Source organism: Procambarus clarkii, chromosome 61 (genome assembly GCF_040958095.1).
Source record: "Procambarus clarkii isolate CNS0578487 chromosome 61, FALCON_Pclarkii_2.0, whole genome shotgun sequence".
Lineage (NCBI taxonomy): Eukaryota > Metazoa > Arthropoda > Malacostraca > Decapoda > Cambaridae > Procambarus > Procambarus clarkii.
In genome coordinates, this window is record NC_091210.1 from 15,519,558 (window position 1) to 15,543,323 (window position 23,766).

At 39.4% G+C, this 23,766-nt stretch overlaps 1 protein-coding gene across 10 annotated transcripts in view; it reads right to left on the reverse strand.

The window, feature by feature from the left end:
- LOC123774367 (nuclear pore complex protein Nup98-Nup96) overlaps nucleotides 1-23,766 on the reverse strand; it is a 53,986-nt gene that overhangs the window by 6,738 nt on the left and 23,482 nt on the right. For 7 of the 10 annotated variants that reach the window (XM_045768556.2, XM_045768546.2, XM_045768552.2 and 4 more), the window contains 12 exons: nucleotides 22,414-22,581; nucleotides 13,441-13,668; nucleotides 11,465-11,555; nucleotides 11,167-11,340; nucleotides 9,620-9,763; nucleotides 8,871-9,267; nucleotides 7,961-8,018; nucleotides 6,639-6,900; nucleotides 5,087-5,290; nucleotides 3,111-3,348; nucleotides 2,520-2,665; nucleotides 1,740-1,854 (listed from right to left, as the gene is read on the reverse strand). In XM_045768556.2, the coding sequence (XP_045624512.2) occupies nucleotides 1,740-1,854; nucleotides 2,520-2,665; nucleotides 3,111-3,348; nucleotides 5,087-5,290; nucleotides 6,639-6,900; nucleotides 7,961-8,018; nucleotides 8,871-9,267; nucleotides 9,620-9,763; nucleotides 11,167-11,340; nucleotides 11,465-11,555; nucleotides 13,441-13,668; nucleotides 22,414-22,581 (2,225 nt within the window). The remainder of the gene's footprint in view (nucleotides 1-1,739; nucleotides 1,855-2,519; nucleotides 2,666-3,110; nucleotides 3,349-5,086; nucleotides 5,291-6,638; nucleotides 6,901-7,960; nucleotides 8,019-8,870; nucleotides 9,268-9,619; nucleotides 9,764-11,166; nucleotides 11,341-11,464; nucleotides 11,556-13,440; nucleotides 13,669-22,413; nucleotides 22,582-23,766) is intronic. The other 3 variants (XM_045768557.2, XM_069307897.1, XM_069307896.1) reach the window with 1 other exon arrangement.

Consider the following 23,766-nt stretch of genomic DNA (forward strand, 5'->3'; position numbering starts at 1 on the left):
TCCAAAATAATTAGAAATAAAGTATTTCTCGAGACGTCATTAATGGTAGTTAACGACGTCTCAAGAAATACTTGATTTTCAATTTGAACAGCTTTTTTTTTCTTTTGAGCATGTGCTCCACCCCATGAAATCAAGGAAATAATAATAATAATAATAATAATAATAATAATAATAATAATAATAATAATAATGGTAATAATGGGGTCATAATTAGGCTAATAATGGAGAACTTTAATGGGGAATTAAAACATTTGCCAAAGAACTGATTGTATACATAAATAATAACTTGATTGCATTAAGATGTCGTCAACTGCTAAAGATTGCAATGGTGTAAATAATATAAGAGGATAGGATCAAGACAGAGGAAGAAAAACAAAGGCTGATAAAGAGAAGGAAAATTTAATAATGGGACAACCTAATACAGTATACAAGTTGGGGAAACACGACAGTCCATGAAGGATCAAAACAAGGTGTCAAGCAAACACCTGTAAAAACAGTAAAGGGGTTTTTCCTGTTTATCTCTTCACGTTACTGCACTTCACTCACTCGTTTCACTCCCTAAATTTGACCTGCCCTTGGTTATGGTCTAGTACACCGGTTATCTTGAGAGTCTTGAGGTTATCTTGATATGATTTTGGGGCTTTAGTGTCCCCGCATATGAAGCAGCCCGTGACAGCTGACTAACACCCAGGCACCTATTTTACTGCTAGGTAACAGGGGCATAGGGTGATAGAAACTCTGCCCACTGTTTCTCGCCAGCGCCCGGGATTGAACCCGGGACCGCAGAATCACAAATCCAGCATGCTGTCCGCTAGGCCGACCGGCTCCAGGTTCGTTGGGGAACCTTTCGTCATACCAAGACCGTATTTTACTTAGCGGAGATTTCACAAGGCTGCACGTTGCGTTGTGTACTGTATACATTCAACGATGTAGTAACAACCTTACAGATGAAGTTTCGTTAATTTAAATTGCATTCAGATGCCGCACCGAGTACCATAAAAGGCCACAAGTGGCCTAAAGGCTGCAGGTATCCCCGTCCCTGCTCTAGTAATTCTCAAGACAACCTTTAACCCTTTATCTTACTATATGAGAGAAAAATATCTAGTCCTCTAAAGTGATTGGTAAATAAACATGTAAAACACTCTAGCAAATGCTTCATGTGCTGCAGGCTTCAGATGCTGTCATTATCTTTTGTACTTGAAACTGTGGTAGCTATACACTCTTAAATGAATTCCCAACCCACACATATGATAAGGATGAGTGACAACATTTGGGTCTGTCCTGGACTTTTAGCAACATGTGTCAAGGACTTTGTTGACCAGACCACACACTAGAAGGTGAAGGGACGACGACGTTTCGGTCCGTCCTGGACCATTCTCAAGTCGATTGAGAATAGTCCAGGACGGATAGAAACGTCGTCGTCCCTTCACCTTCTAGTGTGTGGTCTGGTCAATATACTTTAGCCACATTATTGTGACTCATCACCTGCGTCAAGGACTTACTTCCCTCACACGATTCGATGAGGGTTCAGAATTGGCCGAAATGTTGTCCCTTTCCTTTTCATATGTGGGTTAGGAATTAATTCTCAGCCACGTTATTACGACATCTTACACATTCTTAAATGCTTTGACCCACACATGCGCTTGCGTAACTTTGAATAAGAACACAGGGATACCTTACATAGAACACATAAATCAAAGGCTGTATTTCTAAAGCAATAAACCCAAATGTGTTCCGACCTGACAGTAACATCCAGTGGGTCTGGCGTGATGGTGGCAGGATTAAGTAGTGCTTCCAGCTGGTGCATGGGATCGGTATACAACTTCAGCAAGTGGTAGCAGATATCATAGCTAGCTGAAAAGTAAATCATCATTAATAAAGTACAGGAATTCAATAAAATATATGAGAGAGAGAGCAATAAATAAAGTAACGCTTCATGCGCGTAACACACATTGAGTATTATTTTCATTTCCACTTATACTTCTGATCTTACTCTCCATACACAATACAATACTGTGTATCATTCTCATTTCCTCTAGGCTTTGTCTCGTGCCTTGCTTGTCAGGCATCTTATCCTCGAACAATTTCAATCATCTTCTATTCACATTCAACAATGCCATACAAAGCAGCCATTGTTTTCTGGAGCTGCTTTTGTATTTCTTGGGAGGAATTTAAACAAGATGGATTGGGATTAATTAATATATCCACCTATCAAATTCCAGGAATACGTGGCTCCTAGCATCCTAAGTGGGAGAAGATGGCGTCATTAATTGGGAAAAGGATGTAATATGTCTTTACTGGTTAGTATAACTTACATCTGGAGAGATGGACAAACTAGTGTAAGGATGAATGGATTTCAGTACAGATAGATGAATGAATGATGCGGCGATAGATGAAGGTCAGGTTACAATAGACAGATGATGACAGGAAAAACAAAACTTATTGCCCCAAAACAATTAATTTGATGTAAGACACTAATACTGTGTACTCTAAACTGCATTCTCAAGTTCCAAACTTACCTTTCATGCCATTAGGTAAGGCTTGGTATGCTAGATATGGAGGTAGAGGAGCTTCACAGTAACTAGGTGCATCTCCTCTTAGTCCTGCTGCTTGCTCATACTCTTGAAGAGCTTCCATTATGGTCGAAGTTGCCGGACAAACATACCTATTGTGAGAAAATATTGAAGCCATACATTAGCATCAAACTCACATCCTGAACACCCGAAGTACACGCACTACCAATTATAATGCATTTTATGTATATTACAACTACCACATATACGCCAACAGATTTGACCAGACCACACACTAGAAGGTGAAGGGACGACGACGTTTCGGTCCGTCCTGGACCATTCTCAAGTCGATTGTGAGAAAATATTAAATCGACAATATTCAATCAACTTGAGTCGATTGAATATTGTCGAGTATTGACAATATTCAGTTGTCAATATTGTCGATTGAATATCGTCGACCGAAGTCGACGACTTCAGTCCGTCCAGGATGGACGTTGTCGTCCCTTCACCTTCTAGTGTGGTCTGGTCAAACTACTTCAGCCACGTTATTGTGACTCATGGCTTGCACACCAACAGATGCTTATACAGTATACTAACCACAAATGAAGGGCAAATGCTCTTCTCCAGTCAAGTCCATGGCAAGTGTTAACTGTGGTGTGAGAGGCTTGGTGAGTGGGGGCTGCAGCTAGCAGCGAGTACAGTGCCAGCCGAGATGGGGCCATCAAGGCATCAGTTCCACCCTCGGCCCAGTTTGCTAGCTGTTGTGCTAGAATCTGTCGTGGAGCATCCTGGCCAAGGCAAGCCTGGGCCAACAGCAAAGCCAGGTGGTGATCACCTAAAGCGAATCAGTAAAGCTATGAACTGCACAAAATTTAATTTTAATTCAACTAAAGAATTTCCAAATTCTCACAATAGCTTCAAAAGTTATAAAATACAGTGGTCTACATTCCCAACTCTCAATTGAGGATACCAAGTTTAATCCTTGGGGCAAGACAGAAATGATTGGGCTTGTTTCCCTTCACCTCATGCCTTTGTTTATTCAACGGCGAATAGGTACCACAGGAGTTAGGCAACTATTCTGGATTGCAGGCTGGAGGTGGTCAGTAACTGACCTATTAGAGCTTCTATAAAGTACTTGTCCCTGGCAACAGGACTTGAATTAAATGAAGAATTAACTATGTGCCAACACTATCACGCACCACTGTGATGCGTGAGAGTATTGACACATCCCACGCATCGTAGTGGTCAGGGGACTGGAATCAGGACTCATTTCCTCGAAAGTGATTCCTATTATATGTCAAAATAGCTTCAGGCAGAAATACAGAGTACATCTAGGTTTAACGATGAAGGAAATAGTTGAACGATATGGAGTTGAAGAAGGCTTTATTTTGAGGAAAAATCAAGGCATCGCGGCATTAACTGTAAAATGAAAACATGCTGGATACAGGAGCACATCTATTACTGTGCTTTCCCCCCATGCTGGTGGCCATGACATAGATACATGCAGGCATGAATCCCAGTTGGAAATATATAGGAATCGATTGAATTAATTAGGAGTAAAGTATAAGTGAAAATTTGTAATAAAAGTAAACAGTATACCAGGAATTGATTTCTAGAACCAATAGTAATCAAATATTTTCTACATCTTGCTAACAGTATGATCACCATAATCTGCCTGAAAATTAGACACCCAAACCACACATTTAAAACTAAAGGCAATAACGACATTTCCGGCTTATTGCGAACCATTATCAAGTCGAGTAAAGAAAGACTGGTATCGACTTTCTCTACCACTCTTTCTTTACAAAATTTGATAATGGTCCAGGTAGGATCAAAATGTCATCACTTTCCATATTTTCTGATGCGTGGTTTGAGTGTTCTACTACAGCCTTCTCCTCCAGTGAGACCTCTTTACTCTTCAACAATTGCCAATGCTGAACTTGCTTAGCTAAATGAATTGTGGGGTTCAGTCCCTGAGCCCATTATGTGCCTCTGTAACCCTTTCCACTACCACCCACAAGACGGGTATGGGGTGCATAATAAATGAACTAAACTAAAACTGATAACCCAACCTGTCCTCTTGAATGATACATTGCATTTTGATGTATAAATTCCCCAAAGCCCAAAATATATTGTACTAAAAATCTTAACGGCTCACAAAATTGATGGCCTGCCACATTTTCTATTTGAGGGTTAGGTTAGGTTCTGGCAATTTAGTACATCATTTTTACAAAGTTTTGGCAAATTTATGGCTGCATAACCAAGATGTCTCCTTACTTGTGAAAAGGAGGAAATGTATATGTTTATCTCTCAGAATGTTCGATAATACGTTTATTGTTTGTGATGTGTGTGTATGTATGTATTAACACGATGTACTGAACGGGGTGAGAATAGCTTGAGCTACCTCATCCCTTTGTGTGTATTTTACCTCAATAAACTTATTTCAATTTCAAGACGTCTCCTTCATTCAACATACCGTATATAATATCGTCAGTCACGTTATCGTGGCTCATCGTCTCAATTATCCCTTTTACCATTTTTTGTGAAAGATGAACAGACTTCTACAACCTCACCTTCATCCTGTGCCAAGACACAAGCCTCGGAGATTTGTCGTGCAGTCAAATGAGCAAACACAGCATCAAGGTAGCCTTCTTCACTGTTGTCTTTGTTTAAGGCAATGGCCACTTCCTCCTGGACAGTTGCATGACTCACTGCTTCTAACCACTGGCTTACGGCTTCTACTCGTGCTCGAGACACACTGTAATCGCTCTCGCCATCTGTGGACGAAAAACAATGTGAACAATACAAAATCGGTAAAATTTCCTTCAAGATATATACATTTTCCTTCCATTTTTCTTGAGAATAATTTAAACCAAAAAAATCTACACTGTTTGCCAATTTGTTTAGCACTTATCTTGAGATGATTTCGGGGCTTTAGTGTCCCCGCGGCCCGGTCTTCGACCAGGCTTCCCCCCCCCCCCAGGAAGCAGCCCGTGACAGCTGACTAACACCCAGGTACCTATTTTACTGCTAGGTAACAGTGGTATAGGGTGAAAGAAACTCTGCCCATTGTTTCTCGCTGGTGCCCGGGATCAAACTCGGGACCACAGGATCACAAGTCTAGCATGCTGTCCGCTCGGCCGATCGGCTCCCTTATCAGTACCTTTTTGCAGATTCAGGGTAAATAATACGACGCTTAAGGGATTGTACACGAAGCAAACCACAAATTTGTGTACGACTTTCGAACCAAGATTTAAGACCGAGTTTGAGCCCAACACAAACAAGATGGCATCAGGTCTCGACAAAGAGCTTTGACCATTTTCCTATACAATAAATTATAGCTAAATATTTTGTCAAACAATACTGATACACAGCATTTAGATTTTTAAGTTTTTAAATTATACAATGGCTTGGAATGAATCATCAAAAATCAGATCATGCATCATTTGCAGTTTTCTAAAATATGCCTAAAGAAATTAACCCATAAGACCCAACCATACAACCGAATCTCATCCCCACACAGGAGATCTAAACACCCTGCTAGAGAAACACCCACACCAATCAAGACCCAACCGCACCACAGTAGATCCAAACACATCAAGGACCAAACCCCCAAGGACCTGGCCCCAAAGACCTGACCCCCAAGGACCTGGCCCCAAAGACCTGGCCCCAAAGACTTGACCCCAAGGACCTGACCAAAGACCTGAAAACAGAAGGTAGAATCCCCTAAAACAAAATAGAAGTTTATTTATTAATTTACCTTTCTACGGGTAAACTTTTGTCAAACTTGGCTATGGTACCCAACGCTGTACATAACACTAGACAAAGCAGCCGTGAACGGTTAACATCTTAGGATAACACAGGCAAATTATCCAACAATACAGTTACCTTATCCTGTGTTATCTTGCCCTGATTCTAAGGATCAATGTCCTCAGCGGCTCAGGCAGTACTTCAGTGTTCATATTTTGACACTGGTGACACAACTTTTACATACTTCACTAAAATATAATATCATTTAAGCAAACGAGAGCAAGAATATTCTGAGTTTTTCCACCTAGTACAATCGTTGATAGAGAAGTAAAACATGTGTTGCATAGTATTCTAAAGTACGATTTATATACCTACCCAACGAATCTTGCATCGACTCACCCGACTCGGGAGAGTAGAAGTCCAATCTCCCCCAGAGTGCCACACACAGATTAAATATATTGGAGATAGTGGGGTCTTCGTGGCCAAACGATGCAGCAGTCTCTGCCAGCTGATGCAGCAAGTCTATATCCTTCGCTGGCCGGAAAAAGGGGCACTTTGGGTCTTTGGATTCGCTCATCTCGTCAATGTCCAAAATACTTCGTTCCAATACGCATTCTAAACTGGCCTCAGTTAAGTGCTGGAGGGAATAATGAATTCAGGTTTTATTATATAATTTTTAATTCTATAGCTCATATAACTGTGAAATATGAATTAAAAAAAATCCAAATTTTGCTCAAAAGAAAATTAACAACCACATAATTACACACATTTATTAGCTAAAACTTTAGTAACTTGAAGAGTATTACACTGCAAATAATTTTTAGACAATATTCTGTGGCACAAAGATGTCATATACCAAAAAGTTGCTAAACAAAATTGTTGTGGTTTTGCCTCTCGAGGATATTCCTCCCTGGTTTTATTAGTTTTCGTCCTGCTTATTCCTTCCCATAATGTCCGGATAAGTGAGCATAGTTGGTACATTATTAAGTCCTACATAGCACAGCTATGTCAGGACTTATTAGGGTCAAAGATAGGCTGAAAGATCGGCACGATCCTTTCGTTTAATTTGTGGGTTGGGTTATCTGATCAAGGTATTTGGGTGGTGTGAATGAAAATTCAATCATCTTGCATATGGATGAACTAACATTTGTTTTTGGCATTAAGTCATGCTTAAATGCAGTCAGGGAGTGAGGGATGCAACAGCAGAAAAATATATACACACCAATGAAATTCCTTATTGCTCACACTCATTACTAACCCAACCCTAACCACTTGAATTGGATAGCAGACCGACGATCTCGTGTCTTGCAGGTTAGCGTTCAATCCCACACCGTCCAAGTGGTCGGTTAACATTCCTGCCCCGCCATCCTATCCCAAATCCTTATCGTCACCCGTTCCAAGTGCAATATACAGAACTCTACAGTTCCCACCACTAGCCCCTCTACTACACTTTACTTTGCTCCTTATCTCTCGTGCCTATTTATTGCCTGTCTCTACTTCCCCATCACAATCGACTTGAGAATGGTCCAGGACGGACTGAAACGTCATCGTCCCTTCACATTCTAGTGTGTGGTTTGGTCAACATACTTTAGCCACGTTATTGAGACTCATCCCCTGCACCTGAATATACAGAAGTCGTAATGGTTTAACGCTTCCTCCTGATAATGACCTCACCCCAGTACTAAAGCCAGACTTACATGTTTGGTGTGTGAGTGGGGTTGGACCGTGTGCAATTTTTCTACCATCAAGTTGTATCTGCAAACACAAAATTGCATATTTAATGCCACGTGGTTTACTAAAACGATTTACTTATACTATAATGTTAATTCACTAATTATTGTTATGAATCTTTACCTAGCAAAACAATGTCAACAAACTGGATAAGTTTAGATAAAAAAAAAAAAAAGTGCGCGCACCTCTGGTGAAATTGTAGAGACCCATAGCATCAAATTTGCTATGGGTCACACACACACACACATATATACATACATACAAACATACATACACATACATACATACACACACACACATTGTCTATATAAAATGTATACTCAACTAGTTGTGCTTGTGTGGGTTGAGCTTTGACCCTATATATACATACATGTATGTATATATGTATGGCGTACCTAATAGCCAGAGCCGCACTACTTTGCCTAGTATGCAAGGCTTGATGCTTAACAAGCAGTTTGATTTTTCTTATTTTTAAATATTTCTTTCCAAATTGTTTTATTCAAATTCATATTATTAGATTATATTAAGAACATTAATTTCTGGCTTGATTAGGATAGGTTTGATCACATTTAATATTAGTTTTAACTCAAATTAAATAAAAACTGTATTCAAATCATACATAATGTAATGGAAAGCTTCATCATTCTATAAGAAAAAATTGTGAAAATATAGTATTTCAAGAAAATACAGCTTGTTATGCAACTTGGCCTATTAGATACAAAATATATATATATATATATGCATTTGGTTCGATATATAAATAGGAGCTACTTTGCTAAGGCCAATAGATCCTCTGCAGTTCCCTTTATGTTCATGTTCTTATTATAGAAAACGGTTTCTTCAAAATCAAAGTGAAAAATACTAAGTTACATTTACCTGGGAGAATCTGCACTCGGAGCCGTTTTGGGATGAGAAGCCAGAGAGCCAAGGAAGAGGAAGGAAGCAGGTGAAGGATGTGTTACAGCCGCTTCCATCGCAGTCACGTCATCACTGCACTCCTCCATGGTGGTTGAAGCGAGCGGTGTGCCTGCGTGCACCAAATTCCAGCACGGACCCCACCCCACCCTGAAGGAGCGTCCCATGAAAGCCCCCATATCTGACAAACAATGATCCAGTCCATACATGAGGGAAGAGGCAAAGGGAACGATGGTCGTCTGATGCTGGGGAGGAACATGGCCCACCTCTGTACCAACGTCACAACCGCTTGGCAGCATTTCATACTCGCAACGGGAATCCCGAAAAGGAGGTGCAGGGCAGGATTCTGTCTGTACATCTGAATAAATAAAAATGGCATTTTTTTTTGCGTTGATACACAACATATGTAATTTATGTTATTAAAAAAAAGAGCAGAATAAACAAGGCAATATATATACAGTACTGTAACCATACAGTTAATTCAATTACACCATAGGAATGTTAAAGTATGGAATTGCCTTCAAATTTACAGCCACTAAACACTTCATGGCCAGTCTGTCTGCAATGCTCACCATTCAAAATTTAAATTTTATATAGATTTTTAATGCAATTTAGAGAAATCTACCATTTGAATACATATCTGAATCTCCACAAAATTACCAAAAAGGCAGATTTTTTATAAACAATGATGACAAACACAAGAAACTCACTGGCTTTTGGTGGAGAAGCCATGGCAAGTGGCTGAAGGTGGAGAACAACCCGCGCCTTGGGTTCACTAGGCACGGGGCTCATTGTTGCTCCCCGACTCTGGTTTAAAGACGAATCTGTTGCCAACATCAGTTTCTTGCTCGACACTACAAAATCAGGAAATAAATTGTTAACGGGAAATCTTAATGCGAGAGAGATGCAAGAATTCCAGTTAGAATAATGTAAGCTACCGTAGCTCTGAAAAATATTAACAGTAGTGTTATTTTCAACAAATGTTACTGAACATATTTCAAAGTGACGTCCACACGTGAGGTGGATTGCGGAAGTGAACTTCTACACACATTTACCATTACAGTATCTCAATATGTGTATGCAACTACAGCACTATATTCTCAACACAGCATATGAAAGGTAAATCTCATGTAATGTACTGCAATACAAAAATAAATGTACATATATAAACCCATAATAAGAGGAAGGGAGTACCACCTCTGGCTGGAAGAAGGGGGACCCATAGCCTCGGAGGAAACCACGCATAACGCATTGGAGGGAATGTTTAGATCCCCTCCAATACAGTTTCTGTGTGCTTTTCTCCTACCACCCCTTCCTGTTTTTTTGTGCTTTATTATGTATTTGATGGTTGCAAGATATACAAGGGTTGATACAAAAATAATACAAGAAGTGCTTAAAGGTTATGGAACTCTTGAAAAACACGACAATGGGAAACATTGATGAATGTCACAGACGGGTTCGATCATTGTTGCAAGTCAAACACTTCTTCGAATTCCTCTGAAGTTGGACTAATGTCCAAGATGCAACAGGCATTTCCCCTCTGAATCGCAACACTGAGGCTCTGGAACAAGAAACTTTTTGCTCTCTGAACCCATAATAGTATATATTGTCCTGGGTGTGAGTGTGCACTTAACGAGTTGTGTCTACATGGAGGAAGATCCAGCTCTTAAGCCCCACCTCATAGCTAAACAAGTACAGTAATGTGCATATATACTACTCCTAACTTTTCGAGTTCTGCCATACTTGCTCTTCAAACTGTGAATGGTGGTTGCTGCTACCAACTTTGCATTTAGGTTCATTTCACTTGTTTACCACTCTCATTGCATACACATATTCACTTAAATTTACAATACAATACAATTTTACAATACAATTTTATTTAGGTAAGGTACATACATACAAAAATTTTTTACAAGGATTGGTTGACTTATAGGTAGAGCTAGTACATACAATGCCTAAAGCCACTATTACGCAAAGCGTTTCGGGCATCATTTCTTTGGTAAATCCATGTTTACAACTTCCAAATACCTACTTGTTATTGTCTATCACCTAGGAAAAAACTAATAATTAATCCATTTTATTTTACTCCCTTCTGAATATTGTGCACATTGTGATATTACTTCCTGTCCTTTCTAATTTTTTTTCTAGTTCCCTTAGCCTATCATGTTATATTTATCTTATCTCTGCTATCTGTCTTCTTGTATTTAATCACACGAAGATTAAATACAGGTTACAATACGCAATAACCACAACTTGCCTCTGGGCCCCTGTGGTGTAGGTGTGGATTCTCTGGTCGTTTGGAGAGGTTCGTCATCATCATCGGCACCAAACATCTGCGACTTAGCCAGCTGAACGGTCCTAGGCACTACTCTAGACAGCACGGTCAGTCGCTCCGAACTTGGAGACATAATACTCAAAGACGCGCTCTCCTCTGTGAAAAAACATTTCAAATAAATACAAACATACACATATCTGATATACTGAAAGGCAGGAACAAATTTATTGTGAACATGACAAAATCACACAGGATAACAACAAAGAAATGCGCAACATACCAGGTTCCTTTGCAATAGATGAGTCCATAACTTCATCATCTGGAACTTGAACATCTTGATGAGGGCTGTCAAGATACCTTGGCTGAGATGCCTAGAAGGAAGATTTATATTAAAATGTGAGAATAGTTGCAAATGTCCTGCATTACCAGAAGTTATGGCGACGGATCGAGACAACAGGCCGAGAGCAGTATTCCCAATTCAAGCTAGTTACTTGATCATTTTATCTGTCAGCTTTTTGTATATAATACAACAAGTTCACAAATGTTCAGACTAATACAATTTATAATTTATAATCGTGCTAACTATGCAATAGTAATTCAAGGCCCTAACTTCTGGCCCCATAAAGACCTACTTGAAACATTTTCTCTGCATCCTGCCCTGTGAATGGGCAACACGTCTTTTTTGGGGAGACAGTAAAAACAAACTACAGTGGGCTGTGTGAGTAATATGTATGACAGACATACTGTTGTCATACAGACAAGCAGCCCACTGTAGTATGTATGACAACAGTGGGCTGCCTGTATGACTCTCAAAACTAGTCAGAGTTAATCTTTCGTATTAAGAGGGGATAACAAATGAGAGTTTATGCACTACAAAAATATCAGTGTCTAGAAAGTAAAGATGCAAGGCCCTGATCATGGGCACATCAGAACAATAACATACAAATAATGGCTCAAAAATATGTAGCCTCTGAAGCTGACTAATTACCAACCCCCAATCACTAAAGCAATTGAGCAGGCTAGAGTCAAGAATTTTCCACATTAACAAGAACCAAAAAATCTAATCCAAAAAAATCTGAAATTGCATAGCAGATAAGTAGTGTGATTGATAGCCCAACTAAGCAGTTGTCAAGGTTATCTTGAGGTTATCTTGAGATGATTTCGGGGCTTTAGTGTCCCCGCGGCCCGGTCCTCGACCAGGCCTCCACCCCCAGGAAGCAGCCCGTGACAGCTGACTAACACCCAGGTACCTATTTTACTGCTATGTAACAGGGGCATAGGGTGAAAAAAACTCTGCCCATTGTTTCTCGCCGGCGCCCAGGATCGAACCCGGAACCACAGGATCACATGTCCAGCATGCTGTCCGCTCGGCTAACCGGCTCCAGTAGGTAGCTATCACTGATCCCATGCAGCTAAAGCTCACAAGGCAACCTGCCCTCTTATAGAAAGGGTCACATTTTGACGTATACTCTACCCAAGGCCGCTACTAGAAAATTGTAGCGGCTCACGAAATTGACATACTATTCCATTTTTTGTTTTAGGTCCTCTAGTAGGTTAGGATAGGGCACTTTACTACGACAGTTTCTCGACGTTGGGGAACCTTAGGATGCCATTTAAGAACCACTGGTGACGAGTCTGGGGCTCATGGTTCAGCCCAAAGGGCAAATCGTGAAAGGGGTAAGCAAAAGTGCCTCCACTCAAAACCCCAACCAATTCCTGAGCGTGTGAAATATTACCTCGTAATATTATTAATTCTCAACTTTTGTACCAAAGAGTGACTCATCAGAGATTACAATGAACCTAGACATATATATAAATTCAGTCAGCAACAATGACATTTAGAAACTGTTAAATAATTAATTAAGTTAGCATCGAGTGAACAAAATTTAATATGTAGAAGAAATGAGATTATTAGTAACATTATCCAATCTAAAAGTTTTGTTTTTTGAATGTTTTTATTAACATGTACACTGTACCTATATGCTTATTTAATTTCAGTGCATCAAAAAATAATTATTGCCATTGCTGAACAAATCCACAAGGGCCGTGACGAGGATTCGAACCTGCGTCCGGGAGCATCCCAGACACTGCCTTAATCGACTGAGCGACAAATCCCCCCTTGTGGATTTGTTCATTTGATGCATCACGTTAATGTGATCTCTGTGTGTAATAGTGTATTGCCATTGCTCATTCCACTTCAAAAACAAAAATAGTAACCTATGATGTGTGAAAGAAGCAAAATGAGCAACAACTCACCTGCTTGGAAGCTAAGCTTGGCATGGTCATCTGGCCAAGTCCGAACTGCGGGGGTGACGTAAGAGACGTCACCGGAGGAACCGAGATGTGCATGGGTAGAGCAGGAAGCTGAGTCGCAGCTCCACTCTGAGGTGGGATTGGCTGGATCTGGTTGGTCTTGGGAGGGATGGTCGCCATATCCTCCTCGTCGTTATCCTCTTGCAAGCCGTACTTCGAGAAATGCTTTACCTAAAACATTTGAGGCAGAAAAAATTACAAACTTCAAATTTGTAATCACATAAAAATAATTATTCAAATGTTTACCTGACCAAAATTAGGATCTTTTTAATTTAACTAATTTAATTTTTAATAAAAATTAGGGCATACAATTAGTCTCAAAGAGTAGTTGGCTTAATTCTCAATTCATTATTGGGGATCCCAGGATGGATTCCCGGGTAGGATAGAAATGGTTAGGAATGTTTCGTTTCATCATATGCCCCTGTTCACCAAACAGTAAATAAGTAACCCAGAAGTTAGTCAACTCGGCTAGCAAACGCTAGAACTGAACACAAATTTTCTAACGACTGTACAAAACTAAGCTTTCCGTTATTGGCCACATTCAAATGGTCAACTTGGGCACACATTCAAATGGTCAACTTGGGCTCACATTCAAATGGTCAACTTGGGCTCACATTCAAATGGTCAACTTGGGCTCACATTCAAATGGGCCAACTTGGGCACACATTCAAATGGTCAACTTGGGCTCACATTCAAATGGTCAACTTGGGCTCACATTCAAATGGTCAACTTGGGCTCACATTCAAATGGTCAACTTGGGCTCACATTCAAATGGTCAACTTGGGCACACATTCAAATGGTCAACTTGGGCTCACATTCAAATGGTCAACTTGGGCACACATTCAAATGGTCAACTTGGGCACACATTCAAATGGCCAACTTGGGCACACATTCAAATGCAAGAATTTCACATTTTTCATTACCTATTGAATTATTGATCAATTTTAATTACCTATAACAAATTCCAACTAATTCTGTGCTCCAAAAGAGCAGAGTCTAAGACTTACACAAAGTTTTGCTACTGTCATCACTACTCTTTAATTAAGTAAACCTAAATTAACATAAGGCAACCCATCGTATCCCATCCACATTAAGAGAGAAAATGTGTTTTATGTATTGTATGCACAAGGTGCAAGACCTCGCTATAACGTCATCATTTTATCCCGACTCGGGTTTTAAACTCGCCGAGTTACAAATTTAATTTAGATCACCACCCTAAATTATGGTAAGCATTTGATTCTGTGAGAGGGGTTCAGCGTCATCTTTACTTTAATTTAACTTGACCAAAGAGCCAAAGCTCAACCCCCGCAAGCACAATTAGGTGAGTACTTGGGGATGCAGCCTGTGTATACTATTAGTTCCACGCTTCTACTGACCTTACTCAAGCTCCAGCAGCAATCACATCTAACGTCTCAAGACAAATAACTCCATGCACCTGAATGAATGCACTGACAACACTTAGTAGTTATCCAGTCCACTTTGCCGCATCCAACAGCCTGGTTGACCAGTCCAGCAACAGAGGCCTGGTTGATGACCGGCCTGCAGTGATGCTAAACCTCAAAATCATCTCAAGGTAACTTAAGGTAGTATGTATCCTACTCAATGATCCAGATGATATTCAGTTTCATTATTTAAATAATAACTCCATTTAAACCCTACTTGTTCCAATTAAATGATTTAACCAGCCAAGAAAATGCTCACATTTTCTTTATCATTTCTATTGTGGTATTTAAACCAAAACTGAATTTATGATGCTATCTTGAGATGATTTCGGGGCTTAGCATCCCCATGGCCCGGTCCTTCGACCAGGCCTCCTTTTTATTACACATCCCCAGGAAGCAGCCCATAGCAGCTGTCTAACTCCCAGGTACCATTTACTGCTAGGTGAACAAGGGCATCAGGGTGAAACTCTGCCCATTTGTTTCCGCCTCCGCCGGGAATCTAACCCAGAACCTTAGGACTACGAACATGGACATGTATACGAGTGGAATTGGGTGGTTATAAATAGGAGCTGCCTCGTATGGGCCAATAGGCCTTCTGCGGTTGCCTTTGTTCTTATGAACCCTGAGTGCTGTCCACTCAGCCATCAGACCATGTCGCCAGAAATGAGTTTATTAACTATTATATGTCTATTATATATCTTTCTGACCTTCTTTATCTTCAGCTACTCATCTCTGCCCAAGTTGCTTACTACAATACACCCTGGACTAACACACAAACTATATTGAATAGCACAGAGAATACTTTGCAATAAGGTAGCTTAAATAAAACACATGTCCCACTCGTAAGAAATGAAAGCACTTGTACTAACACTTCGGTCCATTCTGAACCTTTATCAACTAGCAAGACTTAAAAATAATAAAAAATTCTTCATTCTCAAGAATCAAGTCTTAATAAAGGTCCTTGATAAAAGAACTTTATCAAGTAGTAAGACTTCATAAGAATCCTGAATGGACCAAAACATGTCACTTTTAATTTAATTTTTGTGTGAAGGGAGGTTATCTTGAGATGATTTCAGGGCTTTTTTTTTTTTAGTGTCCCCGCAGCCTGATCCTCGACCAGGCCTCCACCCCCAGGAAGCAGCCCGTGACAGCTGACTAACACCCAGGTACCTATTTTACTGCTAGGTAACAGGGGCATAGGGTGAAAGAAACTCTGCCCATTGTTTCTCGCCGGCGCCTGGGATCGAACCCAGGACCACAGGATCACAAGTCCAGCGTGCTGTCCGCTTGGCCGACCGGCTACCAACCGGGGGGGTTGGGTTACTTTATATATACTGTATATAATAATGCACATGTATTTCAGGCTGCAAATAAATTACACAAAAGTATTCTTGAGCGATCCTCAGTGTCAGGATATTACAAAAAATTGTACATAAACCAATCTTTATTCAATCAAAACCCTACAGTGATACTTCTAAACTATTATACAAATTCTGAGCAATAAATGCTGCTAGTTCTCTTTGGTAAAGCAGAGGGCGGTGCTTATGTGTCATATGAATTAGTTAATACTATATATAACATTTGAAAAATGTCCCTATAGTAACTTCTTAATATATAACTCGGTATTCTTAACTCTTGAAGCACTAATTCCCTTAACCTTGGTTCACCACTATGTGCAATTCTTAAATTATTATTGTATTTTCATTCTTATATGCAAATGAGTTACAAAAAAAGGAAAAAAATCAAATACAGTACCGTCCTCGGACATACAGAATTTCATATTACAGTAATAAAAAAATCCGATATCAATATCAGTCCTGAAATTTGGAGTGTTACTGTAACCTTTAATTTTACATTTTATTTTCATGATGAAGTCAAGAAAAACACAATAAAAGTGAAAAACCAAAAAACAGAAATGGTCTCAAACTTAATATTTTTAAAACATATTCGTCAGCAAAATGGTATCTCATCCTCTAAAAATCTTCCCATTAATTTGTATGTAAAATAACAACGTTTATAACTTAATTATGTTATATATAACATCCGGAGAGATATCAAATTGTAATAATTACATGGATTTATTAGAACTCAATTCTCATAACGTTTTAGTGAAAAAGGCTTTAGAATGTCATAATTTAAGACACATTTATGATGGGTTAACCAAAGAGTGTTACATGATATCGTCCAAGAGTTAAGAATCAAGAACATTTTTGTTAGTAATGTTGATATCTTAGATTAAATATGTAAGCCACATACTACATTAATATGTAAATTAGTTACAGGATATTCCCTTTATTTCCAAGGAATTTTTTTTTTTTTTTGTAAGGATTAAGGGGCTGCTCCCAAATTTTCCATCCTGATTACAGAATTAAAGGCCATATTTTGATTTATTAGTCCTACCAGGGGATAAAATACATGCAGTTTCAGTATAAATGCAGACAAACCTAAGATTGCCTACAAATAGCATGTAAAAATACTTGAGCACAAAGTTAAAAGTGTAGCAGTAGCAGTTAAAAGTTACATTGTAACAGAAAAAACACTAAATGAATATCTATTACAATTAAGAAACCTACTGCAATTAAAACTATTAAAATCACCAGCAACTCCAACAACTGCAAGACATCATGCCAAATCAACGCCATTAAATAAAGCCTCATTACCTCTAAACTAGTTACATCACCACATTACCTAACTTTCCCGTTGACCTGATTGATGAAGATTAAGCCATCCAAAAGGTGGCACGGGCATGAATAGCCCGTAAATGGTGGCCCTTTTAAACCATTACCAGTATCAAGAGCTGATTCTGGAGATCTGTGGAGGTGCGACTGCACCCTGCGTGACGGGAGATGTCTCCCGTGTCCCGTTGACCTGTAGAGTGACCTCAACGAGGTCATTCCATCATTTTTCTAATCTTCATGCTTTCCTTCACTGGCCCGTGTCATTCCTATCCATCACAAGGCTCTACTTCACGACTCTCGGTTATGATATCTTTGCGTGATGTTTTTAAAATGATTTTTTAAGTACGGTATAATGAGAATTTGGGCTCTTTAACAATCTTAACGTGTTCCTTAACCTACTAGTGCTGCTTAATAGCATTGGCATGTTCTAGCACTTCAATTTCAGTGCTCCATGTCCTGCTATTCCAGTTTCACGGTGCTCCATGTCCTGCTATTCCAGGTTTACGGTGCTCCATGTCCTGCTATTCCAGTTTTACGGTGCTCCATGTCCTGCTATTCCAGTTTTACGGTGCTCCGTGTCCTGCTATGCCAGTTTCACGGTGCTCCGTGTCCTGCTATGCCAGTTTCACGGTGCTCTGTGTCCTGCTATGCCAGTTTCACGGTGCTCCGTGTCCTGCTATGCCAGTTTCACGGTGCTCCGTGTCCTGCTATGCCAGTTTCACGGTGCTCCGTGTCCTGCTATTCCAGTTTCACGGTGCTCCATGTCCTGCTATTCCAGTTTTACGGTGCTCCATGTCCTGCTATTCCAGTTTTACGGTGCTCCATGTCCTGCTATTCCAGTTTTACGGTGCTCAGTGTCCTGCTATTCCAGTTTAACAGTGCTCCATGTCCTGCTATTCCAGTTTCACGGTGCTCCATGTCCTGCTATTCCAGTTTAACGGTGCTCCATGTCCTGCTATTCCAGTTTCACAGTGCTCCATGTCCTGCTATTCCAGTTTCACAGTGCTCCATGTCCTGCTATTCCAGTTTCACGGTGCTCCATGTCCTGCTATTCCAGTTTCACGGTGCTCCATGTCCTGCTATTCCAGTTTAACGGTGCTCCATGTCCTGCTATTCCAGTTTCACAGTGCTCCATGTCCTGCTATTCCAGTTTCACGGTGCTCCATGTCCTGCTATTCCAGTTTCACAGTGCTCCATGTCCTGCTATTCCAGTTTTACGGTGCTCCTTATTTTCGCTACAGTATCATAATAATACTCGACCTACAATTCCATCTTCAAAAATCTTGTTTCGTTCCTATCCTTCAACTCTAATACTCTATACCCAACTCGATCTTTACATTTCTTCTAGTTAGTCAGCTGTCACGGGCTGCTTCCTGGGGGTGGAGGCCTGGTCGAGGACCGGGCCGCGGGGACACTAAAGCCCCGAAATCATCTCAAGATAACCTCAAGATAGACCCAAACAGTAGCTCCCATTTTCTAACAAATATTTTTTCATAATATTAGGTCCTTTTTTTACTAATTTTGTTCCGAACAATAGCTAACTTATTTTACCAATCTATCTAAACTTCGGATTCCAAATCAGAGGACAAAAATAAACAATTAAAATTATACAGGCATATCAATTATCTCTTCTGGATCTGATGCGTTCTCCTTAGAGTAACTTGGGATCTCTCCAGTACGTACTCCTTCTCCACCTCACCATTTTCATAATGCTGGTTGTGTAACATCATCGTCCACAAAGGTGGACTTCTTCAAGAACCTATTAGATAAATTCTTGCAAGAAGTACTGGACCAACCAGGCTGTAGTGGATGTGTGGGCTTATGGGCAGCTGCAAACAACAGCTTGTTGGACCAAGTTATCACAAGTCGAGCCTGGCCTCAGGCTGGGCTCGGGGAGTAGAAGAACTCTCGAAACCCTCTAAAGGTAAGCTCCAGATAAGCTTCCACAAATCTTATTGCACAATTACGTTTGACTTCGTTATTCATGCATTACCAACATCTTCCACCCCTACTTCCACTACACAGTTTAAATTCAGTATTTTATTAAGCATAAAAGTACAGGTACAGATATTTCCAATTAGTTAAAATATCACATAATATCACAATACAGTATCTTAATTAATGAATACAGACATAGCAAACAATACATTTATGCATGTTAGCCTGATCAGCTTCCGCTATATCAGCTATATAATCAGCTATATAATGAAATGAGCCTGCATCTAAGTTAATTAAAATGAAAACACATTACTGTAGTCTCATTTAAAGCTAGATCGGCATGTATGTAAACAGATAACTATAATATCATTTATATATTTATTGGAAGGCAGCTCTTAGTTACAAGAATTATGTACATTATTATATAAGCATTCAGACATCACTTCCGCGCACACAATCACTTTAACAGGTCCATACAACACGTCTCGCTTCTTGCAGGTCGGCATTCGATCCCCGATGGTCCAGTGGTTAGGCACTATTCCTTCCCACTGTTCCATGCCACCTTGTCCTCATATCCCTGCCAAATACTAGTCATACTGGTTTTAGTACCGTCTCCTCATACTTGCCTTATATCCCACACACAAAACATCTAAGCTAGCCCACCACATTTAACTACATCCTGGACCTCAGGCTGGGCTTGGGGAGTAGAACAACTCCCGAAGTCCTCTCCAGGGACACTCCAGGTACGTAAACGTCTCCTGCACAACACTGCATAAATTATGTTCCCGTCTCCTTGTCAACTCGAGAGAAATAAGAGCGATATTAAACACACTTATTTCTGAAAGCTGTCATTTTTTTTAAGCTAACCATCTCTCAATTCTGAAAAGTGACTTTCTTCTTTCTGAAAGTTGTCATTTTTAACAGCAATTTGAGTTACTAATACTGTCTATTCATCAAGACACTAAATTTTATCCTTTCTTGCCATCGACAACAATGCATGAAACTTCCATATAATAAAAAATAAAACAATTACGAAAAAATTAATACAACTGTACAAGGAAAAACAAGTGATGAATGTTCGTCACGGCCCTTGTGGACTTGTTCATTTGATGCATCACGTTAGTGTGATTTCTGTGTGCAAGTGATGAATGTAATAAAATGCCCAGTTCTAGATTATCCCCAGTGGCTCCCGTCAGCCACATCGGCAACATAGCCAACCTGTCCTTCTGCAAAGAACGTTTCTTTTCGCTCGTGTGTGTTACACAAGGCCAACAATTGTCGTACCAGAAAATGGAAGCAGCTCACGAAAGTGACGTATTGTCCCATTTTCTGTTTTGGGTCCTCTGGTAGGTTAGAAGACACTTTACATTAACCATTTTTTTGACGTTGGAAAGCCTTAGGAGGATGGGCTGATATAGCATCAGACAGCCATCAAAGGGCTTCCCCAGAAAAACTTAAGTACAGTGTACAGCATATTAAAAGTCTCCACATAGGTTTATGAGAAATAAAATAAATATAACTTTATGTACACAGATGTACAAGAAATTTAAAAGTAGAAAAACAATCACTGCACACCATAGGTGAAGACTGATTTGAATCAAGAACGGGGGAACTAATTAATGGTCGATTTGAGAAAGGACAACAAGATCCTTACATTTTCTTACACCTAATATATTATGTATTGTTATATATAACAAGTCTGTCTGTATACAACCAGCACCATTATTCTCCGCCGGAATACAGAACTTCAGCATTTTATTATTTTTATTCTAGCGGCATAAAATATTCAGAAATATTACAAGCATTTTCAGTTTTATATCACGAACATGCTTTTCCACAACTGCGATTGTGTTACACTCATTTAACGTAATAACGGCAATTATATTTAAATATGACAAATGCCTTGCTAGCAAAGTATATATGAAGCACCGAGGCTTGAAAGGTTCATGTGGCACAAAACTTAGACTATGATTAATGTTTATGCTACACAATGTATCAAACGCCACAAAAACTGAAAATGCATTTAAAAATAAACCAATATTTGTATAATACAGTATAAAAATACATGCATAAAAAGGGGAAAATATCTGGACAACAAATTATTTTAATTAACTAAAACGGAATTATTATCCAATTCATATTCAATATATATATATATATATATATATATATATATATATATATATATATATATATATATATATATATATATCCTGTACACTATGTATAAGTATGTATTTATGTGTACATTATCAAATATTGTGCATGCACTAAGGACCAATATTTTATCAGAATGGGATATTTTCGGATAAAAATTATAACTTTTATACAGCAATAATCAGGATTTTTGTTAGTAAAATACATCCATAGTAAATTCTCACGATTTGAACACACACCAATGTTGCCGTGAAATTCACAAAATTGGTGTAAACAATATCAAGTCATAAAGATATATATCACTGACACGAAACAGTAAATCAATACTACACCAATTATTATCAGTCACCAAAGTTAAGCAATTGAAGGACGAAATTAACAATGCAATCTAGCCGCTACTACGGATAGATGTCAATAGGTTTTCTACCAATAATGAAAACGACTTGATACAAGAGAACAAATTGCTCTCATACCACTGCAATTTGTGCATATTGTAATGAACAAATCCACAAGGGCCGTGACGAGGATTCGAACCTGCGTCCGGGAGCATCCCAGACACTGCCTTAATCGTCACGGCCCTTGTGGATTTGTTCATTTGATGCATCACGTTATTGTGATCTCTGTGTGTGTGCATATTGTAATCTTTGTTAATCACTATCTTCAATTTTAAATAATCTACATCAACACTAAAATCCTTGTACCTTGAAGACCCATGATCCAGTTTCAGGGCGATATTCTATGAAGTTGGCATCCATTTTTACACACTGACGCTCAAGGTAATCCCCCCACGACATGCTCTCGAGTCGTTCAGTCGACTTGATCACCTCACGTGTTGTCTTATCAATGGGCCACACACAGTCTAGTGTGATCTGAAAAGACACGTAGGATATTAATGAATTATTATATCTTAAAGGAAGCATTCAACTGATTAAAGAGGTGAACAAATTCACAAGGGCAGTGACGAGGATTCGAAGCTGCATCTGGGAGCATCCCAGACACTGCCTTAATCGACTGAGCTCCGACAGGGTTAAAAGGGTTGAACTTGAAGTTCTACTGAGCTTATTGGATCCCGTAGCCTCTCTTTAACCCTGTCGTAGCTCAGTCGATTAAGGCAGTGTCTGGGATGCTCCCAGACGCAGGTTCGAATCCTCGTCACTGCCCTTGTTGATTTGTTTATTTGATGCACCACGTTAGTGTGATCTCTGTGTGTGATTAAAGAGGTCAATAGACTTGTACATACACAAATTCATTTAATTTGTTTTGCGACTGAAGTGATTTCAAAAGTTTGAACAATTTCAAATGGTTTGAACAATGGAAGATGACGGCCCTTCAACCTTTTAAAAGTAAGTACTTATCAAAAGAAGGCATGAAGCTGGAGACTGTAGTTCAACCTTCTAAAAGTAAACATAAGAAATGTTGCCAAAACAAAGGTTTCAAGATGGAATAGATGAGGTGTGCAAAAGTTGCCTGAACAGATGGGTTGCAACAGCCATGCAAGACTAAAGGCTCCAACCATTAATAGCCTCACTGAACAGGGGCCAGATTCACAAAGCAGTTATGCAAGCACTTACGCACCTGTACATCTTTTCTCACTCTTTGGCGACTTTGTTTACAATTATTAAACAGTTAATGAGTTTCAAAGTACCAGGAGGCTGTTTCTAACAATAACAACAGTTAATTTGGGAAGTTTTCATGCTTGTAAACTGTTTAATAAATGTAACCAAAGCCGTCAAAGATTGAGGAAAGATGTACACGTTCATAAATACTTGCGTAACCGCTTCATGAATCTGGACCCAGGCTACCACTAACATAGCCTAGTCTCAGACCAGACTATAAAAATTAGAACTCTTGAAACTGGACACAGGTAATCCAGTGACTCAAGGTACTCAGTTAATTTTCTGCACACCAATCCCTGCCCCTTTACACCCCAACCTAAACATGAAGAATCTCTCCTACATTTAATTTGAAATTATGCTGAAGGTTCAAAACAACCATTCTAATTTACTCTCAGCAGTTACTGACATACATAATATTATTTTGCAATACATTTATAT